Source organism: Elephantulus edwardii, unplaced genomic scaffold (genome assembly GCF_000299155.1).
Source record: "Elephantulus edwardii isolate Elephantulus edwardi_28Jun2011 unplaced genomic scaffold, EleEdw1.0 scaffold00200, whole genome shotgun sequence".
Lineage (NCBI taxonomy): Eukaryota > Metazoa > Chordata > Mammalia > Macroscelidea > Macroscelididae > Elephantulus > Elephantulus edwardii.
Window position 1 is genome coordinate 471,055 of NW_006399950.1, and position 18,766 is coordinate 489,820.

Sequence of the window (18,766 nt, forward strand, 5' to 3'; positions counted from 1 at the left end):
CTTCTAGCAATATGTCCAAAGTCTGTAAAATAAAGCCTCGTCATCCCTGCCTCCAAAGAATACTCTGGCTGCATCCTCTCCAAGACAACTACTACTCATTTACATCAAGTCAGAACCAATGTATAGCTGCCCCTCCAGAGGGTTTCTGGTGCTGTAAATTACATGAGAGATTACCCTTAGAGTGGTTGGTGAATTTAAACCACCAGAAAGTCTGTAGACTTTGAATTTACAGTGCAAAGTCCTATGAACTACACGGATAGATTGCTGTTTTGTGCCCTCTAGTTGGAACTGACTCATAGATGAACCTCCAGTAGGAGAGGCAGTACATCATACAGGAGATTTTTTTCATCCTTCTCCCATAGACAGATAGATAAATAGACTGAAAAACAGATAGACATAGATAGAGAGCTAGTTAGATCTCTATAGATTTCCAGAATCTGCTTAGAAAGCTTGACTACTCATTTTCGTGATTCCTAAGTTTGAATTTTTTCTCGTTTTTCATATTCTGCCTAGTGAAGGCCAGCTGGCTAAACATTTTAACCCATTACTTTCAATATGAGCTAAATAAACAGAAGAATACAAGAACAACTTTTTATCTCTCTGGGATTTTTAGCATGCACAACAAAACAGATACTATCCCAAGTGATACTTAACATAGCTATCTTTCTCAAAATAATATGAAGTTCAAAGACAATTTATTATATACGTTTCTTGGACAGTTTAATTCCCTTTGTTTTAGCCAGGTCAGATAGCACTATCTGTGTCACTCCTCTTAAAAGTGTGTGGTGATGTTATCAAGCTCACAAAATGCTGTTTGTCTCTATTCTGGAGAGAGGCAGGAGAAAAGCTTCCATCACAGAGCCCCACCTCTAGCCACGCTTCCTTACATTTCCATCTGAAAGCTACTTTCTACTTTCAACCTCCACTACATCACACAACTCTAAGATATCAACTACAGTACACCATTTCTTCACTTTTGTCACCATCATTTAAACTACTTCTGTTTCAACCTGCTCAAACAGGCCCTCTCTGCAAACAACAAAGTGTCATCAGTGAAAACCACATCAAAACACCTTGGGAAAGTGGGAGTGCAAACAGGGCAACATCAACATTGTTACTTAAATTATGTTTGAAAGATCCTTTCAAGTCACAGACATTCGAAGAAAGTCAGTTCGAGCATTCTAATCTCTTCCTACCTGCCTCTTTGGAAATCTGCATGAAGGATTCCACACCTTTCTCTCCATAACTTCCTTCAGACGCAAGAGTGGACACGTAATTCCACCCCAAGGCCTTGACAATGTCCACCATGGCCTGGGCTTGAAAGGAGTCTGGTGGGACCACTCGGGAGAAGAAGTCATAGCGCCGGTCGTCACTTAACTCGGGTGCCGTGGATGCATAGCTAATCTGAGGGATCTGTAAAGAGAAGAAAGCATCACATGAGAGCACGCCATCAGGACCCTGGAGGTCGTTCATGCTGGTGACAGCTCAGGTCAGGTATGACGTGGGCACCAGAGGAAGGCCATGTGCAAGCACAGCCCATCTGCACAGGTCACCTCAGGACACCCAGGCTCTGAGCACCTTCCTTATTGCCTCGCCTTCTTCTCCTCTCAGGAAGAGGAGATGAGGATGTTGAGGTTTTTAAGCCATGCTGTTTAGGAAAAAAGAACACAGAACCATCCTAGCTAAGATTTTTATGTGCTACGTTGCTTTTCACAAATGAATGGAAAAGCAAAATACAAAAGCCTCCCTATAGAGAAGAAAAGGTTAGTAGGTGAAGTCGTTGTTATGTGCCATCGAGTCACTTGCGACTCATAGTGACCCTATGTACAAGAGCTCTATACGTTCTTCTATCCTATGCCAACCTAGCCATCTCAAAAGCACTTATTCCCACCTCTCCAGTCACAGAATCGATCCATCTCATCAAAGGTCTTCCTCTCCTTCACCTCCCCTCCACTCAGACAAATACGATGTCCCTCTCCAAGGCCCAGTCCCTCCTTGCAACATGCCCAAAATATGTCAGATTATGCTTCAGAATCCTTGACTCCAGGGAACATTCTGGCTTCACCCTCTCCAGGACAAATCTGTCTGTTCTCCTAGCAGTCCATGGTATATTCAACACTCTTCTACAGCACCACAGCTCAAAGGCATCAATTCTATCAGCCCTATTCACTGTTCAACTCTCTGATGCATAGCATATAATTGCAACTATAGCCTGGATCAGGCGCACCTTAGTCTCCAGTCTGACATTGTTGCTCTTCAGTACGCTTGAGAGGTCCCTCACAGCTGACTTTCCCAATGCAATTCGTCTCTTGATTTCCTGGCAGCTGTTACCAAGAGTGTTGACTGTGGAGCCAAGTAAATTAGAACTGTTAACTACCTTAATCTCTTCACCATCCATACTGATGCTACCAGTTGGCCCAGTGGTGAGAATCTTTGTTTTCTGTGAATACTGCCAGTGCTTATCAGTCATCCACAGTGATTGAGTGCTCACAGCCCTTGATATCCAAGCAAGTGGGCTTCATTCTCTCCTCTGTTTCGCCTAAGAACATTCTCTGGTAGCTTAATCCAAGTCACTGACTTAGACAGAAGGTCCTCTGGACCATGGCTTTCTTCTCAGTGATCCCTGAGTCAGACAAGGTTTCAATACGTATTATTTGTGGCCCTCCGTGCGCTGGACAGAGATGGCAGCCCTATGTGGGCTGCAGAGCCAGTGACCCACATTGTGGCACTTCAGAGTAAGTCCTCTCTCCTTCTGCCCCACGTGGCATCAGCCAGGTACCCCAAGGAACTACAGGACCTGTGTCTGTGGGGTCAGCCTAGGTTCTAGGAGAGCAGCACAGGGGGTGTGAATTGCTCCCTGAGGTATAATCTACTCTTTTTCTCCTCCTTTTTTAAAATTGAGATTTTAATGGAAGTTAATAGAGAACCTGGATTTCCATTCACTCATTGTTACACATTTTTCCTCCCTGTCCACCCATCTCCAGTTTGCTTTTCTCTTTGAAAACAAAATTGTACAAAAAATTGTTGTACAATCCACCCCCTCTCCACTTTATTATCCAGCTCTTTTCCTGGGCTGCTGTCATGAAAAGAATACTTAATCATATATTCCTTTTAAGCAGCTCTCTTCCTCATCTGTTTCAATGCAGTGTATATTACTTATCCCCTCTTTCCCTAGTTTCCCACCACCATCCTGATGTCAGTCCTGTTTAAAACAGTGGCATTGTACAATGTTTGTCCTTTCGTGACTGGGATATTTCACTCAGTATAATTGCTGAGGTCTTGTGAAACTGAGCTATGGAAGGGGGTCCTGACACACTGATTCTCACCAACTCAGAGTGTTACTTACATGGACAGGGATACTGCAGAAATACACCTGTACAGGTTTCCAAAGTAGCCCAGAACAAGGATGCTGGCTGAGGGTCAGCTTTAGGACAGCTGCTCATCTGAAGGCTAAGGCTTCCCCACCTCTTCATTCTCAAGCTGTCCTTTGAACATTTGCACATAATAGAGTTGATAAAATTGGCTTGCCCTTTAGAATTATGAACTGTCAAAATTCCTATTTATGAATGAAACATGATCTTGACTCAGGTCACAAAACTGTTAGCAAGAATGCCAGGATTCAAACATGAAACTGATAGATACAAGAATTTGACCTCAAGAGCATTTTATTTAATGAATGACTGTTAAAATATCTTACTGCTTGTTATAAAGCAAAACAGTAATGGAGTCTTATAGTCCATTAATTACATTTGCCACTCTAGGACTGCTAGGTGAACATTCTATATAAATTATTGTTAAAGTTCAGGCAGTTATTGTAATCAATACAAAGAGTTTCCTGTGTACTATTTACAGTTTTGGAGGAGTAAATATTCAGCAAAGAAAAAAAAAATTAATAGATGTGTGGGACAAGCATCCAAAGAAACAGAGCAGGAAACGGAGAGGGAAAGAAGAAAAGAAGAGGAAAACAGACCTTGTCCTCCCTTGAAGAGAAATAAGAAGCTGCCGCATATGTTCACACATTTCCATCAATTTGAGCTCCTGGAAACCTGAAGGCTGCATCCTTCTGGCTCAGATGCCTCCCCACTCAATCCTGTTCCCCAGAAGAAAGCTGGCAAAGCCATGTCCAATGTTCATGCTTGAGTCTGTGTTTATGAAGCTACTATAAGCCATCAGAACTGTGAAATGCTCCCAATGCATTTCTCAAACTGGGATCCAAATTTGAGTCATGAAATCCCTGGTAAAAAAATATTTCTTTGCTCACTGTCATACACATTTTTAAAATGAAGACAATTTGTGGTCAAACCCTTCCTTAATAAACAAGAAATATCCTGTTTAAGAAGTGGATTTTCCCTGTAGGATAATGCACATGCTCTCTATTTCAGGGCACTTATCTTGACACTGCATATAGTGGTGCTAAAATAAGAAATGAAAGAGCAGATGGATTTCACTTATGAGAAAAAAATGTCTGCAGGAGACTATTCCTCCCAGCAATAAATATGAAGAACTGAAAGCATTGGTGTTGTCTATGAAAGATGCTGCTGCATATTTAGCAGTTTCGTTGTTGTTCTAAATATATACTTAATCATTTCCAAACTAATGTCTCCGCCTCCATAGTGAATACACTGAGGTGTGTTGTAACAGGTCTTCAGGGCTGATCAAACAAATGATCAGTTCTTATCTCTTGGGACTGACATCTACACATATTCACATATCTCTTTATGCTACTAAAATCTTCCCTATTGCCAACCTCCTATGGAAGTAGGAACTACTTTTTGACAAAGATAATTAAAACTTCACCTATACAAAAACAGATAATTATCTTTGACATTCTTTCCTACAATTAAAAAGTATTTCAATCCTTTACCATAGAATAAAATGTAATTTTTAGCTTAGGATGCTTTTCTCTTACTTCATAAAAATTTACTTATCACACAAAAATATTTTTTAATGATAAAGATAAAAAACATTTAAAAGCAATTATGTGTAAAGGATGGGCTGATGCCTTTTTCTTAACAATAAAATGAACAATATAGATAATTTTTGTTTCTCCATATTTTTCATAAAACAATACGTTAGTATTTATGCCTGAGTCCCTTTTGTCTTATTTCCTTACTGCTGCTATTGCAGAAACACGGTAACTGGGCACCTTAGTGAATATAAATTCAATTTCTTACAATTTAGGAGAATGGAATTCTGAAACCAGAATGCTTGCTCTAAAGGAGACTCTGTCTGCCGGCTTCCCTCTGTCTTCCTTATTCTTCCTTAGTGTCTCCACATGGCACTGTCTTAACTTCACGTGTGCATTCCTGCTTCTGAGCTGCTCACGGCCACCTGGGGTCGGTGCAGGGCCGCTCAGGGCCTGGTGCCACCTCACAAGTCTGCTGGAACACATGGTTCCTGCCACTGCGTCAGTCCATCTCAGGGAGGCCTTCTGCTTTGCCCCAACTCCTACTTTATGGTCTAGCTCTCCAGTAACCAGCCTGTGCTGCTACGTGAGAGGGAATCCTGTCACTGTGCTCTGTAGAATTCAAGACAGACATGTCTGAGATTTTGTTTAGCCTTGCTTTTTGTCTTGTTTTGATTTGGGCAGCTAACGATACAGTAAATATTTTATGTAGCGCTACATATCAAAGACATCAATTCTAATCTGGTCTTTATTATCCAAGTTTCACAAACATATGAAGTAACTGAAAAAACCATGGTCTGGGTCAGGTGTGCCTTAGTCTTTAAAATGGCATCCTTGCTGCACAGCACTTTACAGAGACTTTTCAGAGCACATTTACAATGAAGTATGTAATCTTACTTCTTGACTGATGCTTCCATGGGTATTGCTTGTGAATACAAGTAAATCTTTGATAACTTCAGTCTTTTCTCCATCTATTTTTATATTGCGTATTGACCTATCCTGAGGATTATTTTTCTTCCTTCCTTCCTTTCTTTTTAAAGTCCAGGTAAAACTCACAGTGAAGTGTGCGATTCAAATCCACCAGCTATTGCATGGAAGGAGGGGCGGTCTTTTCTTATGTGATTTGCCTCTGAAATCTCACTGGAGGGTCAACTGTGACTCAGTTTTTATTCAAAGGCACAGAACAACAACAAGCACCCACACTGAATACTGCTGTCTTAAAGCTTCATCAGGGTTTCAAATCTTCATTTTCTGTGAGATTATCTTCTCTGCATATGGCAAGTTGTTAATTATTCTTCCTCCGATCCTGATGCCAAGTATGTCTTTATATAGTCCAGTTTTTCGGATTTTTACCTAGCAGGCAGATTGAAAGGAATAGTCACTGAATAGGCCCTTATCACACACGTTTACTGTAGTGTTTCTTTGTTCCACTTGAATGACTACTTCGTGGTCTACATACAAGGTCTTTGTGAGCACAAAAAGTTTTCTTGAATTCCCAATTTCGAAAACATTATCTATAACATACTATAGTTCACATGATTGAACAACTTTGCATAGTTAATAAATCAAAGATAATATCTTTTTCCTATTCTCTGCTTCCAGCAAGGTTGATCTAAAATCAGTGATGGCGTAAATTTTTCCCACATCATCTTCTGAATCTACCTTGACTTTCTGAAAGTTCTCTCTGGGTACACCATTCCAGGTATCTTTAAATAATAATTGTTGTGAATAGCAGTGCAACATCTTCAGTACAGGGGCTAAGATTCACAAAACATACTGTGGAGCAAAATTGCACTGCTAACTGAAATCAAGCTGGTACAAATATACCAGCAGCTCCATAGAAGAAAGAGTAATAATTGTCTCAGGTGCAATTTACAACCTCAGAAAACGACTAGAGAGTCAGTGATTAATTGGCTCCAACTCAAAAGCAATGAGTTCTTTCTAAACAGTAGTTTGAACACACCCAGTTGCTCTGCAAGTGAAAATGCTCTCTCAAAGATCCACACTCTTGGAAACTCTATGTGGCAGTTTTACTCTATAGTTTTATCCTATAGGATAGTTTTACTCTGTCCTATAAGGTCACTGTATTGCTAGATCCATCTCAAAGTACAATACTGTGAGTGACAGAATAATGTCGATATGCCTACAAGGAAGGCCAGTGAATACCACTATCATTCAGATACATGCACCAACAACCAGAACCAAGGAAGAGGAAATAGAAGATTTTTACCAACTTTTACAGTCAGAGATCGATCAAACACGCAATCAAGATGAATTGATAATAATGGGTGACTGGAATGCAAAACTTGGGAATAGAGAAGATTCAGTAGTTGGAAAACATGGACTCGGTGACAGAAATGGAGCCAGAGAGAGGATGATAGAATTTTGCACAATCAATGACTTATTCATTGCAAATACATTATTTAAGAGACAGAAACGCAGATGATATACATGGATTTCACCTGATGATATGCATAGGAATCAGAATGATTACATCTGCAGAAAGAACCACTGGAGAAGCTCAATATCAGCTGTGAAAACCATGCCAGGAGCTGATTGTGGAACAGACCACCAACTACTCATATGCAAGCTCAAGCTGAAGCTGAGGAAAATGAAACCAAGTCCATGGGAACCAAAATATGACTTCGAGTCTATCCCATCTGAATTTCAGAACCATCTCAGGAACAGGTATGAGGCCTTGCACACTAATGAGCGAAGACCAGATGAGTTGTGGGAGGATATCAAGGGTATCATCGAGAAGAGTGCAAACAGTCATTGCAAAGAAAGAGGAGGAATAGAAGACCAAAATGTATGTCAAAAGAGACTCTGAAAATTGCACTGGAGCGCACAGAAGCCAAAGCAGAGGGAAGAATTAAAGATACTAAAGAGTTGAATGGAAGATTTCAAAAGGCAGCACAGGACGACGAAGTAAAATATTACAATGAAATGTGCAGGGTGTTGGAGTCAGAAAATCAAAAGGGCTAAATTCGCTCAGTATGCCTTAAGCTCAAGGAACTGGAGAACAAATTCAAACCTCGAGTTGTTATAATCAAGGATGCTTTAGGCAGAATATTAAATGATCCAGGAAGTATTAAAAGAAGATGCAAAGAATATACTGAGTCATTGTATCAAAAAGAATTGGCAGATATAGAATAATTTAATGAAACAACATATGAGCAAGAGCCTGTAGTGATGAAGGCAGAAGTTCAAGCTGCTTTGAAGGAAATAGCAAAGAATAAGGCCCCTGGAATGGATGGTATACCAATTGACATATTTCAGCTAACAGATGCTGCCCTGGACATGCTCACCAAGTTGTGCCAAGAAATCTGGAGAACCACCATCTGGCCAACTGACTGGAAGAGATCTATATTTGTTCCCATCCCAAAGAAGGATGACCCAACAGAGTGTGGAAACTACAGAACAATATCATTAATTTCACATGCAAGCAAGAGTCTACTGAAGATTATCCAAAAACAACGGGAACAACATATCAGCAGAGAACTGCCAGAAGTCCAGTCTGGGTTTAGAAGGGGTCGCGATACTAGGGATACTGTAGCTAATGTTAGACCGATCTTAGCTGAAAGCAGGGAATACCAGAGGAATGTATATCTGTGTTTCATTGACTATGCAAAGGCATTTGACTGTGTGGATCATAACAAACTGTGGCTGACTCTGAGAAGAATGGGAATACCGGAACACTTGATCATTCTAATGCGAAACTTATACTTGGACCAGGAGGCAGTCACCAGAACAGAGCAAGGAAACACTGCATGGTTCAAAATTGGGAAGAGCGTACTCCATACCTTTTCAACCTGTATGCAGAATAGATTATCCAGGAGGCTGGGATCTATGAGGAGAAATGTGGGGTCAAGATTGGTGGAAGATGTATCAACAATCTGCGATATGCAGATGATACAACCTTGCTTGCTGAAATTGAGGAGGACCTGAAGCGCTTGCTGCAGAGGGTCAAGGACTGCAGCCTCCAATATGGATTGAGGCTCAATGTCAAGAAGACAAAGATTGTCACCACTGGGCCTATTGGCAGCATCAAGATGGATGGTGAAGAGATTGAGATTGTTCACAGCTTCAATTTGCTTGGCTCCATGGTCAACACTCTCAGCACCAGCAGCCAAGAGATTAGAAGATGTATTGCCATGGGAAAGTCTGCTGGGAGGGACCTCTCCAAAGTACTGAAGAGCAATGGTGTGTCTCTGGAGACTAAGGTGCGTTTGATACAGGCTATGGTCTTCACAATCACTTGTTATGCATCAGAGAGTTAGACAACGACCAAGGAGGATAGAAGGAGAATTGATGCCTTTGAGCTGTGGTGCTGGAAAAGAGTATTAAGAATACCATGGACTGCTAGGAAAACAGACAGATTTATCCTGGAAAGGGTTAAACCAGGTGGCTCCTTGGAGGCAAGGATTCTGCTGCTCCATCTAACATACTTTGGACATGTTGTGAAGAGAGACCAGTCCTTGGAGAAGGACATCATGCTTGGTAGGGAGGAGGGACAGCACAGAAGGGGAAGGCCCCCTATGAGATGGATTGATTCAGTGATTGGGGTAATCGGGATGGGTGTGTCCGAGACGGTGCGATTGGCGCAAGACAGAGCAGAGTTTAGGGCTGTTGTACATAGTGTCGCTATGAGTCGCAAGCAACTCGACGGAACATAACAAGAACAACAACATAGGGTCACTATAAGTCTTAGTTTGATAGCACTTAACCACACTAACGTAGGGTTGTTATGAGTGAGAATCAGCTTTACACAAATAGATTTAAATAGTTCTTATGTAGATAATATATGGCATTATCAAATCTTAACCTCTTTCCAACATTCCTCTGCCTCTGCCAGGCACACACAAGCACGCACACACAGAGAAAGACAGATAGCCTTCTCTGTTGTATAGATTTATCAGAAGAAAAATAAATCAATGGCACTGAGTTGTGCCTTGGAGAATGTTCTCTTCAGAGGTAAGGATTGGGAGAGGCTATTCATTGGAGAATAACATCATGATTGCAAAGTAGAGGTCAGCAAGAAAGATTAAGGCACTCAACTAGATGGACTGACAGAGTGACTACTGCAATGGGCTCTGGGGTGTCAGGAAGTGTGAGGACGGCACAGAAAACGACAGGTTTCAAATCTGTTGTTCCTAGGATTGTTATGAGCCATTCCCAATTCTACAGCACCTAACAGCAAGAACATCTAAAATTACATAAACTAGAATATTCAGGAGTACAAAATTTTGTAAATGAAAATAGGTTTTCTTTATCAATTTCTTAACAAGGTGTATTTTAAAAACGAATAAAATTTTGAAAAATATACAAATGAGCAGTCAAAAATACTGCAACATTTTGTTCATATACACTTTTAGTGAGAGTTCATATTGTCTTTGTTGCCGTTGTTATGTGTCAAGTTGTTAGCGTCTCATAGAGATCTTATGTACAACAGCTCTGAACCCTGCTCTATCCTCATCCAACCTCACTGTCCCCGACACACCCATCCAGTCACTGAGTCAATCCATCTCATCCAGGGTCTTCCTTTCCCTTGCTGTCCCTCCACCCTCCCCAAAATGATCTTCTTTTCCTAGAACTGGTCCCTCCTTGCAACATGCCCAAGGTATGTCAGATAGAGCTTTGAAATTCTTGCTTCTGAGGAGCAGCCTGAATTCACCCTTTCCAGGACAAACTTTTTCTAATAGTCCATGGTATATTCAACACTCTTCTCCCATCATCCTTAGTCATTGTCCAGTTTTCTGATGCACAGCTAGTAATTGTGAGGACCATGCTTGGATCAGGTGCATTTTAGTCTCTAAGCTGACATTGTTGCTCTTCAGTACTCTGGAGTGGTCCCTAACAGCAGATTTTCCCAATGCAATTAATTTTTTAAATTTCTTGCCTGCTGGTACCAAGAGCATTGATTGTGAAGTGAAGCAAATTGAAGCTGTTAACAGTCTCAATCCCTTCACTATCATGCTGCTGCCAATTGGCCCAGTGGTGAGAATACTTGTTTCCTTGATGTTGTGTTTCAACCCATATTTAAGGACACAGTCCTTGATCTTCTGCAGCAAATGCCTCAGGTCCTCCTGTTTCAACAAGCAAGGTTGTATCATCTGAATAACATGAGTTGTTGTTGAGTCTTTCTCCAATCCTAATGCCACATTCCTTCTCAGAGAGATCAGCCTCCCAGATGATCTGTTCCACATACAGATTGAAAAGGTGTGGAGACAGGATTTTTAAAGTTTAAAATGGCTTCTATTTTTCAATTGGGTTATCAGTATTTTCCTTGTGGTGGCCCTATAGTATTCTGTAAGCTTTCATTATGAGACCTTTGTCTTAAATGGCATTGTCAAATGTTTTATCCAAATCAGTAGGTTCCCCCACCCCCAACGCCATTTGTAAAAGGTTTTTGATGCACACAATCACTTAATCTTTAGCAAGTTCCATTCATTGATGTTATCTTCTCCTGGCTGTGTATTTCTGGTATATACCATAGGCTAAACCATCTTAGTCCCATTTTGTCTCTTACAATCTTTATTATTTTTAGTTTTACCTTAGGTCTCTGATCTATCTTGAGTTGATTTTTTTAGTATGGTGTGAGATGTGGATTCTGCTTCAGCTTTTTGTAGGTAGATGTGGCGTTGTAACCATTTGCACCATTTGTTGCAGAGGCTGTCATTTCCCACATCCATTCGGCTTTCTTTCCTTGTCAAAACACCAATTAATTGTAGGTAGATGGGTTAATTTCTGGGTTCTCTATTCTGTTCCATTGGTCTATGTGTCTGTCCTTGTACCAGTACCATGCTTCTTTGTTATTACAGCTATGTAATTGATAATCCAATTTCAAAATGGGTAAAAGACATGGGTAAGACTTTTCACAGAAGACGACATTCAGGTGGCCAACAGCCACAAAGAAATGCTCAAAATCACTGGCAATAAAAGAAATACAAATGTCTACCCCAATGAGATACCATCTTACCACAGTAGTAGTGGCAAAGTTTAGTAGTATGGCAAGCAATAAATGTTGGAGAGGATTTGGAGAGTTTAGAACTTTCATATACTGTTGGTGGAACTGCAAAATGGTACAACCACTCTGAAAGGCAGTTTGGCATTTCATCAAAAAGCTCAAGTTTCACATTTCATATGACCTAGCTATTCCACTGCTAGGAATATTGTGTTGTCATTGCTATTATGTACCATTGAATTGCCTGTGACTCATAATGACCCCGATGTACAGCAGCTCTTAACCTTGCCCTGTCCTGAGGCAGTTTCACTAATTCCACTACACCAGCTCCTATTACCCAAGTCACTTATCAATCCATGTCATCTGGATTGTCCTGCACTGTCCCTCCACTCTTCCTTCCAAGGGTAACGTCCTTCTCCAAGGACCAGTCTCTACTGGTCACATGCCCAAAGTATGTGAGACAGCTTCAAAATCCTAGCCTCCAAGGAGAAACTTAGTTTTGCTCTCTCCAAGAGAGGCCTATTAGTTTTCTTGGAAGTCCATGGTATGTTCAAGACTCTTCTCCAGCACCCCAACTCAAAGACATCAGTTCTTCCTCTGTCATCCTTAGTCACTGTTTAGCTCTCTGGTGCATAGCAAGCAACTGCAAAGACCATGGTCTGGATCAGGTGCACACCTAGATCCAGTCTAGACTGACACTTGATTCTCAGTACTCTGGAAAGTTCCCTGACAGATTTATTTAATTCAATACACCTTTTGATTTCTTAACTTCTGGTGCCAAAAATGTTGATTGTGGAGCCAAGAAAGTTTTAACTGTTCACAACCTCTATTTCTTCTCCATTCACCATGGTGGTGCCAATTGGCGCAGGGGTGAGAATCTTTGTCTTCTTATGTTGATCTTCAGTCTATATTGAAGACCACAGCCCTTGACCTTCTTAAGCAAGCACTTCAGATCCTCCTCAGTTTTAGCAAACAAGTCATCTGCGTAGTGTGGGTTGCTGATGAGTCGTCCTCCGATCCTGATGCCTCATTCTTCCTCATAAGGTCCAGCTTTCTGAATAATCTGTTCTGTACACAGATTGAAAATGTACAGAGGTAGGACTCTAGACCAGTTTAAATCTACCAGTTTCTCCATTGGAGAAAGATGGGCAATCTCCTCTCAGATGATTTACTGCCATTGAAACCCAGCTGGAGGGTCAACTATGAGTCCCTTTTTTTACTTGGTAATACATAACAATGACAATGCCAACATAAATTTGATTCTCACAGAATAAATCCTTTTCCCAAATATTCATGAAAATGAAGGAGTCATGTTAATTATTAAGAAAAATGCAAGATCTGAGATTGCGTTGAAGCATTTTGCACTTCATCATCTAACTATTGCAAGGACAGTGCCCAGGTCAAACATTTGAGAAATCACATGGGAAGGAGGTGAGCAAGTTTTCTTTCCTTTGTTTTTGGGAGATCTGCACCAAGTACACTCAATACTTCTTCCACAGAGCGGTTTCCACAAAACTTGTAAAAGGCAATTTCTGAAAGTATCATGTGCAATTAAGATAATGCTTCAGTGTACCTGTTGAGACATTAATGAATTCCCAGTGGGGTATTATTAAGTTCACAGGTAGCAGTAATTTCCATTTTTACTTCTTATTAGCCTTTATGGATATCGAGCCTGTAAAAAGGAAAATGGTTGAGCAATTCTTTCAGGCAAGTCTTTGAAGTGCCCGCTCCCTTGGACTTACACTGAGTTCCTTCTCAGATAACAAATCTTCTTATACAAGGGAATGTGGGCAGCAATTTGAGGGTTGGGTTGGATTTGTTTATTTAACCCAAAGAATAAAAGATGATAACTAATTCTGAATTCCTTTAAAATCTGGAGTTTCTTCTCAATCTTAAGCTACTTATTGAAGATTTTACTATCAATCCTTACTTCTTTTCTCCTCAGACTTTCTTTTTTTCAATTTTGGCACCCCAGGCAGCTTCAATAGTCTGTGGAGAAGGTATGAAATATCTTTTTCTTAATTCAAGCAGTTCTATATGTAAACTGCAAGATAAATTTATGGCACAGAAGTTGAAGTACTCTTCAATGCTACACAGAAGTTTGGTGGTTCTACCTGAAGTACGGTGCTGCTTTGATTTTTAATAAACTTAAAGACAGTAAGTTTTAGGTTTATAAAAATTTTCATCATTATTGTTATTACTACATTTCTCAGTTGGCCACCAGCTGGTCCTTCTGTGTTATCTCGTCTGTTTCTGTGATGCTGGAAGCATCACTAGAGCTTCAAATACCAGCCGAGTTATATTTGGTAGATAAATTTCAGCAGAGTGTCAAGATTAAGACAGATCTGGTGATAAATTCTCCAAAATTAGCTAACAGAAACCTTATGGAATCACCATACAATGTTTTTGGAAATAGTCTTGGACGGTGAACTCTTTATGTAAGAAATTATTAAAAAGTACACAACAGCTGCACAAATGGCATCACTGATGCTGTGCTAAGTGGGACAAGGCTTTTCCACTGGACATAGTGTCTCTCTGTGTAGGAGCTGCCCACAGAGAAGTTAATAAAGACATATACTAACCATTTGTAGTTAAATATTGCTTTTGATTTTTCTATAGACAAAGTAATCCATGGGTGGTATAAATGGTTAGCCTGCGTGGATATTAACCAAAACACTGTCCATAATCTCCTTAGATCTTTCTATCAACCCTATGAAATAGGCACACATATCTTTATAAAAATTTGTTCCCCGCCCCCCAGCCAGCATCCATTTATCTTTCTTTTGATAGTATCACTGAGAGAGACTCAGCGATAAGCCCAGGTAGTTCCCGAGAGGTAGACTACCCAATTCAAGCTCCAAATGCTGGCATACATTACAAATGGAATTGGAAGTCGTCCAATCACAACAAGGGACCTTCACAGGACTACTTTAGGAGGAGACATGACTTGATCCAAACCAATGAGAGCAGGAGAGGCAGAACATAGGCAGAGCCAGGATTCTTATTTAAAAGAAACAAAAAACAAAACAAAACCAGACTGAACGTCTGAAAGAAAGTTAGATAAAGGTATCATTATTGGTTAATTTGGTATTATCAGAACAAAATAAAAGAGTAAAGCAGAGAAGCAAGAAAGATGATCTGTTTGTAGTCTGAGTTCCAGAATTCAGCTGTTTCCAGATATATTTTACTCCCAGAATGGAATGGTAACAAAAATGAACAAGTATTTTTATATGATTCTATACTGCATATGGAAGGAGTACACAGAGTCACTGTATCAGAAAGAATTGGCTGACATGGAGGAATTTCATGAAATAACATATGAGCAAGAGCCTATGGTGATTAAGGGGGAATTTCAAGTTGCTCTTAACGAATTGGCAAAAAACAAGGCTTCAGGAGTTGACAGCATACCCACTGATTTATTTCAACAACAGATGCTGCCCTGGATGTGCTAAGTTGTGCCAAGAAATCTGGATGACAGCCAGCTGGCCAACTGACTGGAAAAGGTCAGTATTCGTTCCCATTCCAAAGAAAGGTGACCCAACAGAGTGTGGAAATTATCAGATAATATCATTAATATCACATGAAAGCAAGATTCTGCTGAAAATTATCCAAAAATGTTTGGAACAATATGTCAACAGAAAACTGCCAGATGTGCAGGCTGGATTTAGAAGAGGTTGGTTGGTATTAGGGATATTATAGCTAATGTTAGATGGATCTTGGCAGAAAGCAAAGAATACCAGAAGAATGTCTATCTGTGCTTCATGGACTATGCAAAGGCTTTTGACTGTATGGATCACAAAAAGCTGTGGCTGACTCTGAGAAGAATGGGAATCCCAGAACATTTGATTGTGCTTATGTGAAACCTATACTTGGACCAACAGGCTGTCGTCAGAACAGAGCAAGGAGACACTACATGGTTCAAAATCAAGAAGAGGGTCCATCAGGGGTGTATTCTGTCTCCATACCTTTTCAATCTGTATGCAGAACAGATCATCCGAGACGCTCGCTGGGCTGTATGTACAAGGAGTAATGTGGCATCAGGATTGGTGGAAGAATTGTCAACAACCTGCATTATGCAAATGACACAACCTTGCTTGCTGAAACTGAGGAGGACCTGAAGCACTTGCTGCAGAAGGTCAAGGACTGCAGTGTTCAATATGGATTGAAGCTCAACATCAAGAAAACAAAGATTCTCACCACTGGGCCAATGGGCAGCATCAGTATGGATGGTGAAGAGATTGAGAGAGTTAACAGTTTTAGTTTACTTGGCTCCACAATCAACACTCTTGGTAACAGCAGCCAGGAAATCAAGAGACGAATTGCATTGGGAAAGTCAGCTGTGAGGGACCTCTCAAGAGTACTGAAGAGCAGCGACGTCAGGCTGGAGACTAAGGTGTGCCTGATCTGGGCTGCAGTCTTTGCAATTACGTGCTACGCATTGGAGAGCTAGACAGTGACTAGGGATGATAGAAACAGAATTGATACCTTTGAGCTGTGGTGCTGGAGAAGAGTGCTGAATATACCATGGACTGCTAGGAAAACAAACAGGTTTGTCCTGGAGAAGGTGAAGCTGGAATGTTCCTTGGAGTCAAGGATTCTGAAGTTTCATCTGACATACTTTGGGCATGTTGCAAGGAGGGACTGGTCCTTGGAGAGAGACATCATGTTTGGCAAAGTGGAGGGGTGGTGCAGAAGAGCAAGACCTTCGATGGGATGGATTGATTCTGTGAGTCAAGTGGTGGAAATGAGTGTGTTTGGGATGGCTAGGTTAGCACAGGATAGAACTGCGTTTAAGACTCTTGTACACAGGGTTGCTATGAATCACAAGCAACTCGATGGCACATAACAGCAGCAATAATATTGCATATGGAGCTCTAGTTTCAAGAAGCTGTACTGCAATCTCAAAAGCAAACTTTTTGAAGCCACCAGGCTACTCCATGGGACAATGACAGGAAATCTCCTTTCATGCAATTTGCTGCCTCTGGAAATCTGCCACAGTTTTAGCTATGAGTTGGTTTTGACTTGACAACACACAACCTATTGCATACAGATCCACACACAGACACATTCATTATGAATATGTGTATCAACATATTAATTCATATAGTTTCTCTTTCTGACAGTGCCCCCTTAACACAAGTCCATAGATGCTGGGAACACAAATTGTTATGCTCTACTAGCTGAGAAGTTTGTTTAAACTTACCAAGAAACATCTCAGAACATTAGCCTGGAAATGTGCTTCCAAAAGATCACACCCTGAAAACCCACTCTTTTCCAATGATTACAAATTCTCAAGCTTTCAACAACTACAAAATCTGGACTCTCAGTGGTGTATATAAAGAAAAAAAAACCCAAACATTTATTCTTCTACTTGGAGTAAATGCTTAGTCCTTTACCTACAGACATATTTTTCTTAAAGAGTAGAAAGGCTTATTCTAGAGAGATAAAATCCACATCACTTCCACCTCTATGGTAAGAAAGTCTTAATTATTTAGATTGAAGGAGAATTAAGTACTAGAGCTAATTGGCTATTCTTGCAAGCTATTCAGTATGTACCACATGACTCTTGGATTTTAAAATTGCACAGGAGAACAAAGAGCATGTAATAGAAATGCTACTGAATGGGATACAATCTTCACTTAATGAGCCAGCGTCCTGGGCTGGGGGAGCCTCTTACACTCATTGCCACTGTCAAAAACCAAACATGCAGTCCTCCGCAAGGCGAAGTCAAATCCGTGCTTTGCTGCACCAAAATCCTTTTCTATTTGTTTTTTCCCCCCTCCATTATAAAAGGAGAAAGAAAAAAAAATTTTTCCCAATCAGAAGACTGCTCTTTGGTCAAGAATGAATGTAAGAAAATTCCTCTTGTAAGATGTACAAGCTCTTTTCTAGCTTCAGTAGTACGGTAGGACCATCTCACTATGCACTGCTGGAAGCCCTAATTTGTTGAAGAATTTACAACTTTCGGTATTTTTTCTCAATTATTAATTATTTTTGCTATTACATCACCCACCACCATATCACCTTCCAATTACTGTGACTGCATTTGTTAAAACATGTAATCACAACTTAGGCTGATGACTCCCTGCAGAGATTGAGGAGGGGAGAGATGGCATCAGGGCAAGTACCATCAGCTGCATTTTAACAAGGCTGTTCTGGGAAGACTCACAGACAGGGCTGCTCACCCTTTCCACTGTGGATGGCTTCTCAGAGGTGAGTCTTGGCTGAACTGAGATGCCTCATCCTCCTCCTGATTTTGTCCTTTAGATATAAGTGGGCACTTTATTTGAAGAGGGAAGGCCAGTGCCCATGGAGGCATTTTTCTTAGCTAACTGTCCGGGATGAAATGCTGGCATTCGTAGAGCCTGAGCTGTGTTTTCACAAAAAGAAAGAAAATTACGGAGGGAAAGGACTTTAAGGAAAGTCACACAGTTCCAGCAGATAGCTGTCGTGTGGTAGGCCATTGACCCAAATCTGACCCTCTAGTGGGTTTTCAGGAGCAGTCAATAGCATTCAAGGAGACTGCTTGTCCCATGGAACTGCTGGTAGATCTGAGCCGTGTGCTGGCAGAACAACTCCTAACCACTCGAGTGATTGGGAAATAGCTAGAATCATAATTCACCAGATTCTATAGCACTGCTGTAAAAAATTAGTATAATTTTTGTCAATGTGTTTAGTCTTTGGAGATATTGGATTTTTAAACAGACAAGTCTTAATTCTACTAAAAAGTAATACCAACTATGAGCAGGTTTAAATTGCAAAATAACAGTTGCTTTAAAATATGTTCATTTAACTCTCATATAAACCGGGTTTAGAGGTACATGTTATTGTTATGTGCTGTCGAGTCACCAGAGACTCATAGTGAACCCTGTGTACAACAGCTCTAAAGCCTAACC

The 18,766-nt window shown here is 40.6% G+C and overlaps 1 protein-coding gene across 2 annotated transcripts in view; it reads right to left on the reverse strand.

The window, feature by feature from the left end:
- GRM7 (glutamate receptor, metabotropic 7) overlaps positions 1 to 18,766 on the reverse strand; it is a 730,124-nt gene that overhangs the window by 449,523 nt on the left and 261,835 nt on the right. For both annotated transcript variants that reach the window (XM_006897077.1, XM_006897076.1), the window contains exon 2: positions 1,197 to 1,413. In XM_006897077.1, coding sequence (XP_006897139.1) covers positions 1,197 to 1,413 — 217 coding nt within the window. The remainder of the gene's footprint in view (positions 1 to 1,196; positions 1,414 to 18,766) is intronic.